Source organism: Ostrinia furnacalis, unplaced genomic scaffold (genome assembly GCF_004193835.3).
Source record: "Ostrinia furnacalis isolate ACB-3 unplaced genomic scaffold, ASM419383v2 OfSCF0176, whole genome shotgun sequence".
In the NCBI taxonomy this organism is placed as follows: Eukaryota; Metazoa; Arthropoda; class Insecta; order Lepidoptera; family Crambidae; genus Ostrinia; species Ostrinia furnacalis.
In genome coordinates, this window is record NW_021130415.1 from 1 (window position 1) to 15,664 (window position 15,664).

Genomic DNA, 15,664 nt, shown 5'->3' on the forward strand with positions numbered 1-15,664 from the left:
AAATAATCTTGTAATAACGTACCGTGAACCAGGTTTATGTAACTGTTACTTCATGAAGTGAAGAAACTTGATTAATTGTTCTTCTTATATTCTGATCTTTATCAATTTGTTAGGTTATGTTGTTGCAAACGTCAACAATCAAGCGTCCTTGTGACATTTTGTTGGTGCTTGACATAAAGGAAAATATTGCTTGACTGCGCAAGAGTTGAAACCGGTTTTCAGAGGAAAAGTGTTTTTAAAGCATTTGAGCCTAAGTTCACTTTTCAACAAAAGAAAATGTAGCTATATTCACGATGATGGTGGTAATATTTATTAAATGTAAAGTCAAATGATTTTTATCAATTGATTAAACTAGATTCTGACGATAAGGAAAGGAAAACTAAATTAATTGAAATAAAACACAGGTAAATCAAAATCAGTTGACTTTTATTTGATGGAATTTGGAAAAAAATTACAAATAACATCTCAAAGGCGGACACAACGCTAACTTTGAGCTCTGTACAACCATATAGTAAGAGATACATCTATCCGTACATTAGTATATTCACAACACAATTATTGTATTACTATGTAAATGGTGATATGACAACAATAATTTTGTTCTTTGGCAGGCGGGTCGTATTGGTCTGATACACTGCCAATTTATTAAAACTTTCGAATTGGCACAAACGTCTAACTCTACGGGAACATAAATGCGGCGTCTTCGCGCGTGACGAGATGTAAAGTAACTGACGGTATTCTAAAAATTGTAATTCTAGACTATGTTTACATAAACATTAATTAACGGCTAACATAAATTCTAACTCCTAGTGATTTAAAACTAATACTGAACAAATAAAATTGACTTTACATTACATCACACATATATTGGAGAGTACACTTATCTTATTTTTTTTTTACATTTTTTCTTTTTTAAACAACGCTTTGTACAAACAATCAAGTTTTCGTTACGTAGTCGTTACGTTTAAATATATACTTAATACATATATGTCATACATATGCAGGAATATAAAGTATGGATCAAAAATCATGGGCGGATCGATAGTTTCAAAAGTCAGATGCGCCGACCAATAGAGGCCGGCTGTAAGTAAATATAGTATTTTAAACTCGAAAATTTTGTTACGCTACGACTATGGCAACCTAGCTACTGCCGCGAAGTCGCCCATTCCTTGCAAGCTCTGAGATTACAAGCGAATCACAGCCAATTTTAATTCACACGCCAAATGTTTTTCTTTTCTTTTCCCACAAACAAAATAATATGTGAAAGTTGAGAATAGAAGAGGGAGGGTGTTTAGAAGTGTTTATTTTATATGCATACTACAACACACATAGACAAAGTTTGTTCCTAGTATAGATATACACGAATTACTGGCTACTACATACAAGTGCTGCGCTCCTGTAGTTTCTCCCGCGTGTCTCGGATTGGCTCTAAATGCAAAGACTAGGTCAGCTGTTCGCATTTTAAAATTAAAAGAAAGGTTAATTCCAAACACTACAAAATAAAGACTACCCAGCACCAAGGATTCTTGTCGCGGATAATTTGCGTTGAGATCAAACTAGGACACATAACGTTAAACATAACATAACATAACGTTAATCACGATGCGCGTCGTCTGCGAGATTCGGAAGGTCGTTGCCGAGACGATGAGATCGTAGGCTCAAACTATTCGTAACGAGTGAATCAGACTTATCACTAACTAAACTAACGTAAGCTGAATGCTAAGCCCGCCGCCCAGGCGCGCGGGTGCCGGGTCGCGTAATTGACTTCGGGATAGGGAATAAAATATTGTAACATTTAATAGGAATATTTGAATAGGAATTATTCATTAGGAACTGATGAGAAAAGTTTAAGCCTGCTTGCACTTGCCGCGGTGAACGTGTTTATGGCGGGGCGGCCCAGTAGGACTCGCGGCGGCGAGCGCACAAGCGAGGGAACGCGCTGGGCGACGGGCGAACCTATAGAAACTTAAATTTGCGACGTACAACCTACATAATTACGATGGCTTAAAATTTACAATTTCACCTTAGATTAAGGAATGATATACAGCGCCTACACTACGCGACGTATGTATAATGCCAATCCATACAAAAATATTTCGAAAACCCTGTACGTCTACGTATTCGCAGCACCAATGAACACTTAGAATACTTTCAATATTTTCACCGAACATCTCTCAAAAATCTCTAAAAGGGCACAAAGCTCAGTCCAAATGTGACATGGGTGCTACTCGCTCGCACGCGGGCCCGGCGGCCGTCTCTCCGTAAGTACACTACGCGCCCAGCGGGCCGCCCGTGACGTCACGGGCGGGAGCGCCAGGGAACACCGACTAATTACAAGTCAATATGTATACTCTTTTTTCGTATAATAATATCGCGTGGCTCTGTGCCGTGTGTGATCCATTACGAAACTACTTTAATCTTCGGTAAATTTTGTAAGTAAAGTTTTGACTTATTATTGCCGGAATAATTGACCAACGTACACACTATGCGTAGTGCGCCACACACGGCACAGGGTAACCCCCCGCTGACGGGAAAGCCGTGAAACTTCTCGACGTGTAAAATATCGGTCAGAGGGAAATTACCTAAATCGTATACCGTTTTCGTTGAGCGTAGTCGTTGTATTGAACAACTGAACCGAAAAGATCCAGTTACCAAAGGAATAGACAAAAGGCGACTGTTTTCACAACATTATGCGATAAACTTTTTAATAATTATTTACTTAGAGAATGTAAATGCATAAAATATAGCGGTGTACTTATTTTAACTTAACTAATTTAAAAATTGGTCGTTTTACATTAATGAATTTTTAATTAAATCTAAAATGGTTTGAGCTAATTGTAACTACAAAACAATCGCCTAATGTTAAGGTGGATACCGACTGAATACACCCCGAGTTTTGCGTGATGCTGACGTTAAACTTTTCATAATAGCGACGTAATTAAGTTTTTAAAACAGTTCACATATTGACAAAGTAGTTTGCAATTCAGGGGTGTTTTCAATCGGTAACCTGTTTTATGAACTTTTCAACCACAACTACACCACTTCAAATTAACTTTAAATGCTAGAGCCAGACCCCTCTTTATTAACGACTTGGCGCAGTGAGCATTACGTTTCTAGATGTTCAATTGTCGATATAGTTGAAGTGGTGTAGTGTGGAGTGTTGTTCAATAAATGAAAATCATCTTGAGTTCGACACTATTCGTTGAGTTTATGATTACATTATTTAAATGTATAATTAACTAATTGAAGTATATGTGATGTACTTTTATTTTAATGATGAAGAAGTAACTTAGCTGTTATAGATCGTAATAAACTGACTACGCAGTTGTTTCGTCTAAATTATCTTCATTCCAAAAAAAAACATACGGGTCGAATTGAGAACCTCCTCCTTTTTTTGAAGTCTGTTAAAAATTACTTTTATAACAGACCAGTGTGCAGTGGTTAAATCAATCGTAATATGATAGTCAGTTTATAACAACTTTTACTTTGATATCTCTCTTTCTGTCACAAGCCTTTCGACATGTGATAGAAGGAAACAAACAATGTGAAACTCAATAAAATAACTTCGGATAAGATCAAAACAGTTTTTTTATTATAACTAAATTATGACACACGCATTCTGAACTAGTGCAACGCAAATGCGTTCTCTTATTACGGGAAGACTGCAGGAAGAAAAAGGTTTTAAAATTTTTTCGTTATCTTCCCTCAATTTACTACAGCCTTCAAGTTTAGCAGCATTCGTTAGAAGCTGTAAGCAGACCGCTTACCGTATTACCGTAGGCGGTAGAAAACCGCAGTATAATTTATGCATTTGTATGAATTGACTTGTTATTTTTGATTTGATCAATTAGTTTTAGAATAGAAGTTAGCACAAAGAATTTACTTTTAAGAACACTTTTTAGACTTAAATAATTATTTGTGTCAGATTGAAGTTTTTCATTATGTTCTCATTATCATTACATCCAGAAGAAGAATCATTATCTTTTATTTTAGTTAACATCTACATTATCGGGATACCGAGATTATTTATACACAATCTCAATATCCCAAGACTAATAAAAGGGATGATAAAATTCGTTTTTGACGGTAGCGGTCTGTCAGACACTCAGTTCAGAATGCGCGTAACTAATGAGTGTATTACAAAACAACGGTGAAAACTCGATTCAATATCAATCATAGATTGAGACTTGATAGGTTGAATGTCAACCCAATGAGGGTTTTCGCGAATGAAAAATCCGCCAGATGGCAATACGTAGACGCGGGGTCCAAATGCTGCATGATTGGTTATTTTTGACATGACATTGACAGATATGTCAAAATCCACCAATCACGCAGCAGTCAGACCCCACATCCACGTCCCGCCATCTAGCGGATCTTTCATTCGCGAAAACCCTAATTACAGCACAAAATCTATGACCGAGATTATAGGTCGGACCGCATTTGCGCGGCGCTACGTGGCACAAATCGAAATATTCTCTCGTAAGCACCCATGCTACGCTCATTGCAGCGCCGCTATAACGCGACATACAAAAATGACTGAAAGAATAGTTCGACGCTTCGTGTCGCGCCGCGCAAATGCGGAACTTAAATCGAATTTTGTGCGTTGTTTCGTAACCTAACTAAAAATCCGTAAGCATAAACTCAAGAGCAGCGTCTAGCAGTGACATTGACAGTGACAGTTCACTTGTTGTCCTGGTGGTGCGGCGGGTGTTGCGGGTGTTGCGGATGTTGCGGATGGTGCGGCGGCGGGTGGTGCGGCGGCGGCGGGTAGTGCGGCGGGTAGTACTGGATGGGCGCCGCGTATTCCACCCCCTCTTCGTAGCCCACGTAGCCCATACCACCCATCATGCCCATCATGGCTGCAAATACATGTTTTATTAGTTACTATGTATAACCAGGCCTGTTCATCTCCGCGGGTTTACATCGAAAACAAAACACGCACGATGGCCCACCTACAGGATACTATTCGACAAGGCCTCACATACGAGCGAACATTGACTCACGCACGCTTTACCGAAATCAGCACTATAACTTCGGCGCAGTGCCGATAACTGACGTTTGTCAACAAAATGGTGCTTGACTCTTGAGACAGGCTAAATTACACCTTAATGTTAACCCTCCGTGTACGAGGTGACTAAAAGTTACGCCCCGTACCAGGTGGGGTATGACATACCCCAATATACAAAGTGATAAAATTTTCATTGAAATTTTTTTTAGGTGGAATTTAATATTTAATATTGATTATTTACGTATTCTAATTAGGTGTATGAAAAGCTCTGAGCTGAAAATATGTATTATGACATTTTTATCATAAAATAACAAAAAGACACAATTTCCGTTGTTCTTGTAATTTAGAAATCAGTTTCTTATGTATAATTTTTAATTAGTGCCTTTAATTATGACAACCGATTTATTTAACAAAGTATAAGATATTTACTTATAATTTAAAAGTAAATTAAAAACTGGAAGGGTATAAATTTATTTTGATTATCGGTTTTCAATTTACTACAATTCTGATGAAAGAAAATGAGTATGCTCAATGCATAAAATGGGAGCGTAACAATTTTATTTATTTATAAAATATGCTATTCCATTTCAGTAGTCCATAAATTGTATCACCAAGTATAAATTGTAGCCTATAAGTGTATGTTCACATACATCATCGGATCTCAGTACTAAACTTCCAGATTCGCACTAAAAGTCATCTCATTTGACTAAAAGTGCTTGAAAATTTCAGATTCCGTGAAAATCACGAAAAATATTATTTGTATTGAGTTTTATTCTATTAACAAAGCTAAAAATATATAAATTATACCAAAACTGTTAGATTATTTTTTAACTTTTTTAACAACGTCCCGTACCAGGTGGGGTGTGTGACACCCTCACGCACTTTAAAGGCATGTAACTCAGTTGGTAGTCACCGCTGGACTGATTTTGCAACGCTGATCGAAGCAGCAGCGCCATAATTCCAGCTACTGAGAATTTCAAATTCAGCACTTGCAAATTTTTAAAATTATGGCGATTTTTAAAGTACTGGGGTGTGTCACACCCCACCTCGTACAGCGAGGGTTAATGACATTGAGCATACATTTTTTTAAATACCTTCACGAAGTAAAACTTCTGTACGTAGTACTTATTATTATTCTGTGGTATAACTCGTAACTTTATTATTTGATACAACTAAACTGTGAATAAATAAATACACAAAGTATAAGCTATATGCTGATTATGTTCCTGCGGTAGTGGAGCTGTCCGGAAGTTTGCTTTTGTTGTTATGTCAAAACGTCAGCGAAACTTCAGACGTTTTTCAGACAGATATGCCGTGACAGCTCTGTTACGTCACATGTTACCCCTCCCATCCCACCATTTCATTGCCGTTAACCAAGATAAGTACTGTCTGTATGTACCTTAAGAGTCTACCCAGTACTTTCAGTCGATTGAATCGCAACATTCTCGCCACTAGATCTCAGAGGGTTTTGTAGGTTTAAAACTAGGTACATATATCCAACTCGGACGCTTTCCACCTGTACTCTTAATCACGTAACAACTTAAACGACAACAAAACACTGAGTTGCGAATTTGCGATCCTATCGAGTAATCGTTCTATCAAAATGACCCTTGTGAATACGGATTTAGAACTGTTTTTCAATGAGACGACTTCTGATAGTCAGCGAGATGTTGACTGTGAAAAAAATACGTGAATTAGGCCACTGCACTGATGCAAACATCTACGTATTTTTGTTATCCTCGCACGCTGCCGTCGTTGCGAACTCACCCGAGCGTACAAATATAAGGCAATGCGTTATGACGCCAATGTCGGTTACGCGTTTAATACTCGGCTAACATACGTATGTGTGCGAAGGAAAGGAGAATAACCATTTTGGGCCCAAGTTTGTACAGAGTTGTACATTGGTAGGTTTTTGATATTATATTACGCATACATTAGGGAGTATTTTACGGTAAAAATGATAATTTTAACTGATGTCGTAAGTCGTATACAATACTAAAAACGAATTAATGATTTAATCTAAGATAACGTAAAATAGAACGTTAAAAGTCAATCGATTAAAGACTCAATACACTATACTGTCCCACCAAACTCATTGACAGGGGGGCGCCACCATCGTTCAACTATATAGATTGACATGGATTTTTGCCATGTTAGAAAACATGGCAAAAATCGGAACCAGCGATCCGGTATTGACGGTGGCGCCCCCTGTCAATGTCACGGGTGGGACAATTCAGTGTATTTGATCTTTAAGAAGGTTTGTACTGACAGATGACAAAACTAAAATGATTGAATGAACTAATGAATGAAAATAATTCGTTTTGTCATCTGTCAATGCAGCAATGTTACTTGCGAATCACAGATGAGACNGATGAGACTGTTGCGAATGCTTGTTGAATTGAATTGAATTAAAAAAAAAGAAGAAGAAGAAATAAAACTATCGATTAATAACATTTTATGCTATTTCTAACGGATTCTGCTTGCGATTTGGGTAACTGACGACTGGATTTTGTATAAAAATAACATTTTTTCTAGTTTTTTCTAATTTAGTTTTCTCGAGAATGACATTAGTTTGCAACCCCAAATAAACACAATAATAAACTAGTTTATGAAGGCATAAAAACGACATAAACTTTGTAGCTGTACAAAAAACTTAGTACTGGGCCCAACGCTTCATAGAAAGTGGTTGTTCACCTTTCGCGACTGATGTCAGCATAGGACGAAATCAAGCCAAAAGAACAAAGAAATATAAACTCACCGGGATCAGAGTCGATGGGGTAGTAGGGGATGGGGTAGATGGGCGGCGGGTAGGGGATGTAGGGCAGCGGCAGCAGCGCCGGCTCCGCGCAGCCCTCGTCGCCCGCGCCCGCGCCCGCCCCGTAGCCGCGCGACTCCATGTGCGAGTTGCGGCTGCGGAGATAACGACATTTATTATTATGGCACTTCAGAGTAAATGGCAATGCCAGATTTTGTATGGAAAGTGGCGTCTTTTTTGTTTTCGCGCGGCCATCGACCAAACTTTGTTTTCTGATTACAAAATAGTGTAATAAACCAAACTTAGTATGACATGTATACCTCTAAACTCAGTCTGAACTGAGTTACGAGCATCAGAGGTTTGATGATTTTCATACTAGATTTGCTGTTTGGGCGCAAGTTTTGTAAGAAATTGCAACAAAATAATGACATTTTATGTGTAAACAAACAATACCATCCATTAAAGACTCCAGACATCAGTATGCAGCAGAATCAGCGCAATAAAAAAATAGCGCAATATTTTGTTGCAATTTCTTACAAAACTTGCGCGCAAAAAGCAAATCTAGTATGAAAATAATTAAACTTCTAATGCTCGTAACTCAGTTCAGANTTGTTTATTTTCACACCTTATAGGGCTTATACATTACATCTAAAGTTACAATTAGAATTAAACATACATTATGAAGGAACAGAGAATGGTGTGACTGGAGCCTTAGGGCAGCCCTGTATTTCAGGACTCCAGGTCCCACCCGTGAGGTTGAATGTATACAATGAGAAAACATGAATACAATTAAACTTCTAATGCTCGTAACTCAGTTCAGACTGAGTTTAGAAGTATACATGCCATAGTAAGTTTGGTTTGTTACACATTTTGTAATCAAAAAACAAAGTTTGGTCGATGGCCGCGCGAAAAAAAAAAGACGCCACCTTCCATACAAAATCTGGCATTGCCATTTCAGGCCGTCTTTAACCCTTAAATGGTTTTTGTCCGTTTTAAAGGACATGCCTACTAGGGGCTCTGGGCACTTATGGATCAAGGTCTTTTGAGCAGAGAGGGGCCCGCGGGGGCCTGGGCACGTGCCCAAATTGCTCAAAGGGACAGAGAAAACTTTACGTACTAAAAGAAAGAGAAAGAAAGAAAAAATATTTATTTGACAACTAATAAAAGTACAAAAACAATGGAGAGAAAGAGAGGATTACTATTAGGATTTATATTAAAGCACTTCAGAACTTTACGGTAGTTTATTACAGGACTTCAGAAGATTAAAACCAACTGAATAAGAAGCCCCAAGTTCTGGCACTAGAATAGGACTACCCTTACTCTTATTATAGATGTCGTAAAAGGGCGAACTCGACTGGCTAGCATAAGGAATGTAGAATAAATCCTCTATTTAGCCTTTAGTTTGCCAATTAGGTTTTTTTTTTGTTGTGTGGCTATTCTAGTTTAATGGAATCCTAGTATTACTACAGCCGGTATCGAGCTATTGAGATCGCCACTATTTTAAAGTTCACCTCCGAATCCGGCATCTATTAGGTAGTGCAGTATCTTTTGGGAAGCTTATCCTCCTACAGCAGAGACTAAATGACTTGAAGATGATGACTCACCGGTTGTTAGGCCCCTTGTTGCCCATGTTGTTGTTATGCCCCTTGTTCTGGTTGTGGTTGTTCGTCTGGTTGTTATCTTGGTTGTTCCCACCACGCTTGAATCTGCGAAACAAAAAAATAAATAAGAACATGTTGTTTTAATCTTGCCTCGCTTAATATGTGGGGACGGTTATAGTAGAGAATACAATTTCCCACCACCAACAGAAGGCGTGTCGTGTAAGAGTCGACTTATCCGCATAGCACAAGATGGATAGTGGCGCCAGCGTGAGCGATCATAGATAGAGAATAGAAAACTACGCTTGCCAACCCGTTTGGCAAGCGTTGTGGCAATCTCCCCTCCCTCCTCCCCAAATGAAAGGTACAGTAGAGACCAGGCCCTCCAGTCTTCAGTGGCCCCGTTGTTCCTGGTAGCGGTAGCAGTCAGAATGACTGCAGGGCAGGGGTACTAAGGCCCACCATACACGGACAGCTTGCAGCAGTAGTTAGTATCGACAGCTTCAAGATGCGACTGCATAGTTTGCTATTGTGACTGCTCGAGCTAAACTACTGAAGCTGTTGTGACTGCTCGAGCAGTTTCGTGTATGTGTGTACGTAGAATACTATAGTTTGATATGCAGTCTCAGTTTGAAGCTGTCAGACACTTGTGTGCTTCTAGTTGTCAGACACTAGCTGCTTCTAGCTGTCCGTGTATGGCGGGCTTATGAATCGCCGGAGATGACATGGTAACCACCTCCGTCATATTGTTTTAGTGGTCAATGCTGGCCGTCGGCACCGACACATGCCATTATGACCCGTTCAGCACTACTATTAACGCTCGTTTTTTTATGACGCCCGACCGCTGCTCCGTTGAATAGATATTGTCGGCGTTGACGGTAAACAGCAAAAATGTTCGTATTGCCGCATTGTATTTGTATTGCCGCTTCATGGCAGGCGGCCACTCACCGCGGGCCCAGCAGTGGCCGCTGCGCGCCCTTGCCCTGCGCGAGCGGCGGCTTGTTGTCGCGCGGCGCGTGCTTGTGGTTCTGCTCGCCGCCCGCGTGCGGCAGCGCGCGCCCGTCGTGGATCGCCATCTGCTGCATGTCCTGCAGAGATAACAAGTGTTAATTCAAATTCAAATATTTTATTCAGTACATAGGCCCTTTCCAGGGCACTTATACACGTCCCAAATACACATAGCTTGCTACCTACCACCACTTCGGGACAACATATGGGCTGGTGCTGAGAAGAAGTGGCGGAAGAAAAAGTCTCATTTGTCAATGTATGCGGAGACTACGCAGATTAGGCTAGCAAAATACGCAACTCGGTGATTGGTAAGGCCCGGTTTCACCAAGGCGAAGCGGAGCGGAAAAGAGCAGAGAAGTGTTTTGAATAACCAATCAGATTTTCATTATGTATTTCTCTGCTCCGAAAAATTTAACAGTCCGACACTTAGTTATTTAATTTTTAGCGTTAAGAGTCGCATCTCAAATTAATTTGAAAATTATAAATAACTTGAAAAAATCGAACTGCCTAAGGCGGGAATTGAACCCACGACCTTCCGCTTGCCGGGCGACTGCTCTTCCAACTGAGCTACTTAGACACTGGATGAACCCGTCGAAATTTTCAAGTGTAATACGCTGTTATGGCCAGCGTTTGTTTCATCAATGTTTCTAAACAATATTTCTGTTAGATGTAGGGTAGGTATACTTAACATTGATGAAACAAACGCTGGCCGTAACAGCGTTCACTCCACTCCGCCTTGATAGAAACCGGGACTAAGGGAAGCATGAATTTCCAGCTTATGGTGTCAAAGCGTCCAAAAACTTTAGTGCCTCCGCCACAACTCACGCATACGCGTGTAGTGCCCATTCGTGTGACAACTGTCCATACGCGTGACAGGTGACGGGCGTGCATTTCCGTGCATTAATAAGCGGGCACACGGCGAATACCTCCGTCGAACTCGCGGAGCAGGCACCATTGCACCCATGCAAGTCTTAGCGGAGGCTCTAATGGCCAGCGTCGTGGGAGGAAAGTGCATTCCTCGGCTTATAAACGTAAATCTGGTGTTAGCTAACGCTGTGCTAGTGCGAATAATAATAAAGCCAACTTGTAGTTGGCTAGTTTCCAGCGTGGACAGTGTAGGACAAATCCTCCATTTGATTCTGGTAAATTAGAGGGGGTCGTGCTTCTGCAATGAAGACCAAATGTTTGTGACCACGGCTGCAGCATCGCAGCCGAAACGTCAAGCCGTGAGTACATAATGTAACTCAATAACAAACGTCGCGTGTCTTACTATTTTAGTAAGACTAATGCCTGTTTTCACCAACAATACCTAATTTTTAAGTGAGCCCTATGGTAACACATAACATACATATTGTATAATATTTTAAACTATTATGTTGCATTTTTACTATAAAATTATCACTTCACGGGATTTATTGCAACAATATCTATTTTAACGGTAAATATTTTCGTCGGGAGGGTAAATATTTTATTTACCGTTAAAATAGATACTGTTGCAATAAATCCCGTGAAGTGATAATTTTATACATTTTGTAGTCATAGGGGTCAGTTAAAATTAGGGATTGATGTTGAAAACGGGTATAAATGACCTAATGAAGATGTAGTGGTTGTGTACCTGGGCCAGGTCGCGCGGCGAGTAGTGTCTCGGCGGGTGGTGCGGCGGCGGCGGGCCGTAGGCGGCCCACATGCACTCCACGCCCAGGTTGAAGTAGTAGCGCAGCGTAGGGATGTCTGTGAGCGAACACATCGTATAATTTTAAACACTTGAATAGATTTTTTCTGTAGCATTACCTAGAACTGAGGGCCGAGTGTGAGTTTTTTTCAAACGCGCTCAAAATGACATTAAATGTATGACGGACTGTACAGCGCCCCTAGCGGGAAACTTTCAAAAACTGAAATTTTCATACATTTTAAGTAATAATTAAACTCACACTCAGCCCACTGATCATGGAAGCGCAAGATAATCGTCCCACGTTAACTAAATGTTTCGTCGTTTTTACGTCGAATCCAATTCGGCTGGGCAGCGTTCGGGAAACTACGCAACGCAACATCTTTTCGTCCAAAATACCTCAATGCCTGAAGACTAGAGTGTATACCAATGTGTGTTACCAGTGATAACTTATGGCTCGGAAACGTGGCCTCTCACTATAGGCCTTATACAGAAGCTCAAAGTTGCACAGCGTGCTATGGAGAGGGCTATGCTTGGTGTTTCTTTGCGAGATCGAATCAGAAATGAGGAGTACGAACCAAAGTCGCTGACATAGCCCGACGGATTAGCAAGTTGAAGTGGCAATAGGCAGGGCACATAGTACGCAGAACTGACGGCCGATGGGGCAGAAAGGTTCTGGAATGGATTCCGCGTACCGGAAAACGCAGCGTGGGACGTCCACCTACAAGGTGGACCGACGACATCGTAAAGGTAGCAGGGAAGCGCTGGACGCAGGCCGCCACCAACCGGGCAGCATGGAAAGCATTGGGGGAGGCCTATGTTCAGCAGTGGACGTCCTATGGCTGAGATGATGATGATGACTTACTACAGGTGTAGATAAGAAAGCTATGTGTACTGTCTTTTGCAATAATGTTGCTGGTCATAGACGCGCAAATATTGCATCCAAAGAGAGCAGATTGCCCAATTTTTAAGGCTGTATTAATTAGTCTAATGTATTTCTTTAAAGGTGAATATTTACTTGTTGTAACAGAATAACGAGCCGCTATATAATATGTTCTAGTGTTCACTCTCTCACGAACCAAACGTGGTACATTTACCTGTGTTGTACCATCCGTAAGAACGTTACATTACATAGAAATGCTCATGAAAATGCTCTAGTCTATAGTCACGCACGTTAAGACACAATTTTTTTAATAAGTATTCCAAGTAAGCTAAATATTATTACGCTAGTGTTAGAAGTGTGTTGCCATAATATTTCAGCGGTTGACGAAAATCGAACCAGCAATCTTCGATCATCTCGATTCAGCAATCCGATGTCAACACTGTGGACTATTGCCTGAATTAATTAGACGAAAATAGCATATTGTTGCGATCTCCTGAACATAATTGACTAAAGCCCGGTCGCCGAGCACGTAGAATTTCGTCCAATGACCCCAAGCTACCCATCCTTATCGCTCGTGCGTGTTATATTGCTATCGCGACTGTGCGACGGGCGCCCGCAGTGAGTGTGCGAGCGCATTACGCGCGAGCGATAAGGATGGGTAGCTTGGGGTCATTGGACGAAAATTCTACGTGCTCTGAGACCGGACTATAGCAATCTGTACTCACCATTCATGGGCAGATCAGCGCCGTTAGCCTGCACGCTCTTAAACACGTGCGGGTTGACGCCGTGCGGCGGCGGCGGCGGCGGCGGGTGCGGCGCGTGCGGCGGCGGCGACTGCGCGGCGCACCACAGCAGCTTGCCGCACATGTAGGGCGCGCAGTTCACGCCGCCCACCCCGCCGAAAACCGGCGCCGGGCCCGGGCCCACGCCGGCGGGCGCCATGCCGCCTGTGGAAGGTGACGGGTTAAGTAATGCTGAAGTATATTCTCTAACTTCATTGCAGAGCCGTCATCAGAGGCAGCCAAAGTAGTGATAAACTTTGCTATTTCTAGTCTTAAGTTGATTTAAAGTACGGCCAACGAGAAGCTATACCAAATGTATACAAACCCAATGTCATGGTCATTTGGAATAGCAGGGGTTTGACTATGACATATTTTTAGAGACATTACGACAAATACTTAAGATGGGAAGAGACAGAATAGATTGTCAGTTCGACAGTCGAATCGATATTTTGTATCGCTGCTAGTTGGCCGTACTTTAGATACTAAGTTTTTTGTTATGATGGAGCTGACATGTTCGACTGTATCGATCTAAGCTCCTAAATAAAATAAAGAGAAAAAAAAGTTACGCTTATGACGTAGATTAACGCCCGTATTTACAAACATTACTATGAGGTCTTACAGTGCGCGTGGACGCTCAGGGTGACATGAACCAATCAGAGCTCTATTCAACGTTGCGTTCGATTTGCTGCTTCACATAAGCAAGCATCGTTTGTGAATACGGGCGTAAAAGCGCGTCATCCATTCAAAGAAACTAAAAGTAGAGATTACTTGGTAAATTCAATTATGGACAAAATTATTGTCAACCGCCAAGTTTGTACTTTCTAGTTTTGTAATTAAGAATATACTAATTAGTAAGTCATTATGATTCGGCTCGTAAATGGCATGAGACATTTATTAATTAGGTAAGCTATAAAGGGTCATTAACTAGATTGAAATGGACGTCCAATTCGCCTTTACAAAATGTTATTTGGCAAGAGTTTAGTCTCAAAGAGAAATTGTCTCTGGAAATCCATTGCCAACCAACGTCATTATCGAAACGATAATAACCACAGGAGGATTGCAGCAATGTAAATATTTGACGCACTCATATCTTCATCATTAAATAAAAGCTACCCTGTAAAACTCTATAAACATAAGTTCTACATACCCATCCCGTTGACACCCACAGTGCCCACGCCGCCAGCGAAGCCCACGTTGGAATACACGGGCCCGGGACCTCCCACTCCACCCGGGGGATTACCGCCTACCGAACAAAACATGTTAGAAAGAACCTTTACTTCATGAAGTTTTGGGCTGACACTGTATAGGTTTGCTGTCGACACAAGAATTAAATAAAACATCAGAAATCAATACAGCTCGCAACGGTTCCAGGTATTAACGCATTGCACAGTTTGATAATATTGTGATATAACAGAGTTGAATTCGCGGGAAATCCCCGAAAGTAGGTCACAGCTGTGTTACATAATAGCTCACGGACAAGGCGAAAGGGATGAATGAAACATTGTTATGTGCATCCATAAATTGTATGTTACTAGGCTTAACTGTGACCTGTTAAGGCGATTAGTGTCCTCAATCCGCGTGAAATGGTCATTTTGTAAAGCCTACTCCTCTTTTACTGCTGGACAGAAATTGTTGAAAAAAATATATGTTATACAACAGTTCAAGGACTACATTTGACACGTTTGAATTTTTCCTACGTCTCTTTGTTGTGGATTAAAAAAATAAATACGGGACATCGATTTTTTACTTCAATTCCCTACTCCTCCCAAACGGCTATGTTAATTTTTAAGATTTTTGCACGAATAGGCTAAGAATTCTTTAATCTTTAAATGACACGTTGCGTTTTTCAAGCGAACATTACTTTCATTCATAAATTTTACTTTTGATAAATTCCGAACGTTTTGCTGTTGAGGGGGCCTTCGCGGGGTGCGGGCGGCAGTCGGCCGCTGGCCTTCAGACGG

At 40.9% G+C, this 15,664-nt stretch overlaps 1 protein-coding gene across 1 annotated transcript in view; it reads right to left on the reverse strand.

Moving 5' to 3' along the window:
• Nucleotides 1-4,318: 4,318 nt before the first annotated feature.
• Nucleotides 4,319-15,664, reverse strand: part of otu (ovarian tumor protein) — a 17,466-nt gene continuing 6,120 nt past the window's right edge. The window contains exons 9-15 of the mRNA XM_028305376.1: nt 14,851-14,946; nt 13,647-13,868; nt 11,985-12,100; nt 10,310-10,449; nt 9,368-9,469; nt 7,767-7,918; nt 4,319-4,859 (exon numbers count right to left, since the gene is read on the reverse strand). Of these exons, the coding sequence (XP_028161177.1) occupies nt 4,681-4,859; nt 7,767-7,918; nt 9,368-9,469; nt 10,310-10,449; nt 11,985-12,100; nt 13,647-13,868; nt 14,851-14,946 (1,007 nt within the window). The 3' untranslated portion in view covers nt 4,319-4,680. The remainder of the gene's footprint in view (nt 4,860-7,766; nt 7,919-9,367; nt 9,470-10,309; nt 10,450-11,984; nt 12,101-13,646; nt 13,869-14,850; nt 14,947-15,664) is intronic.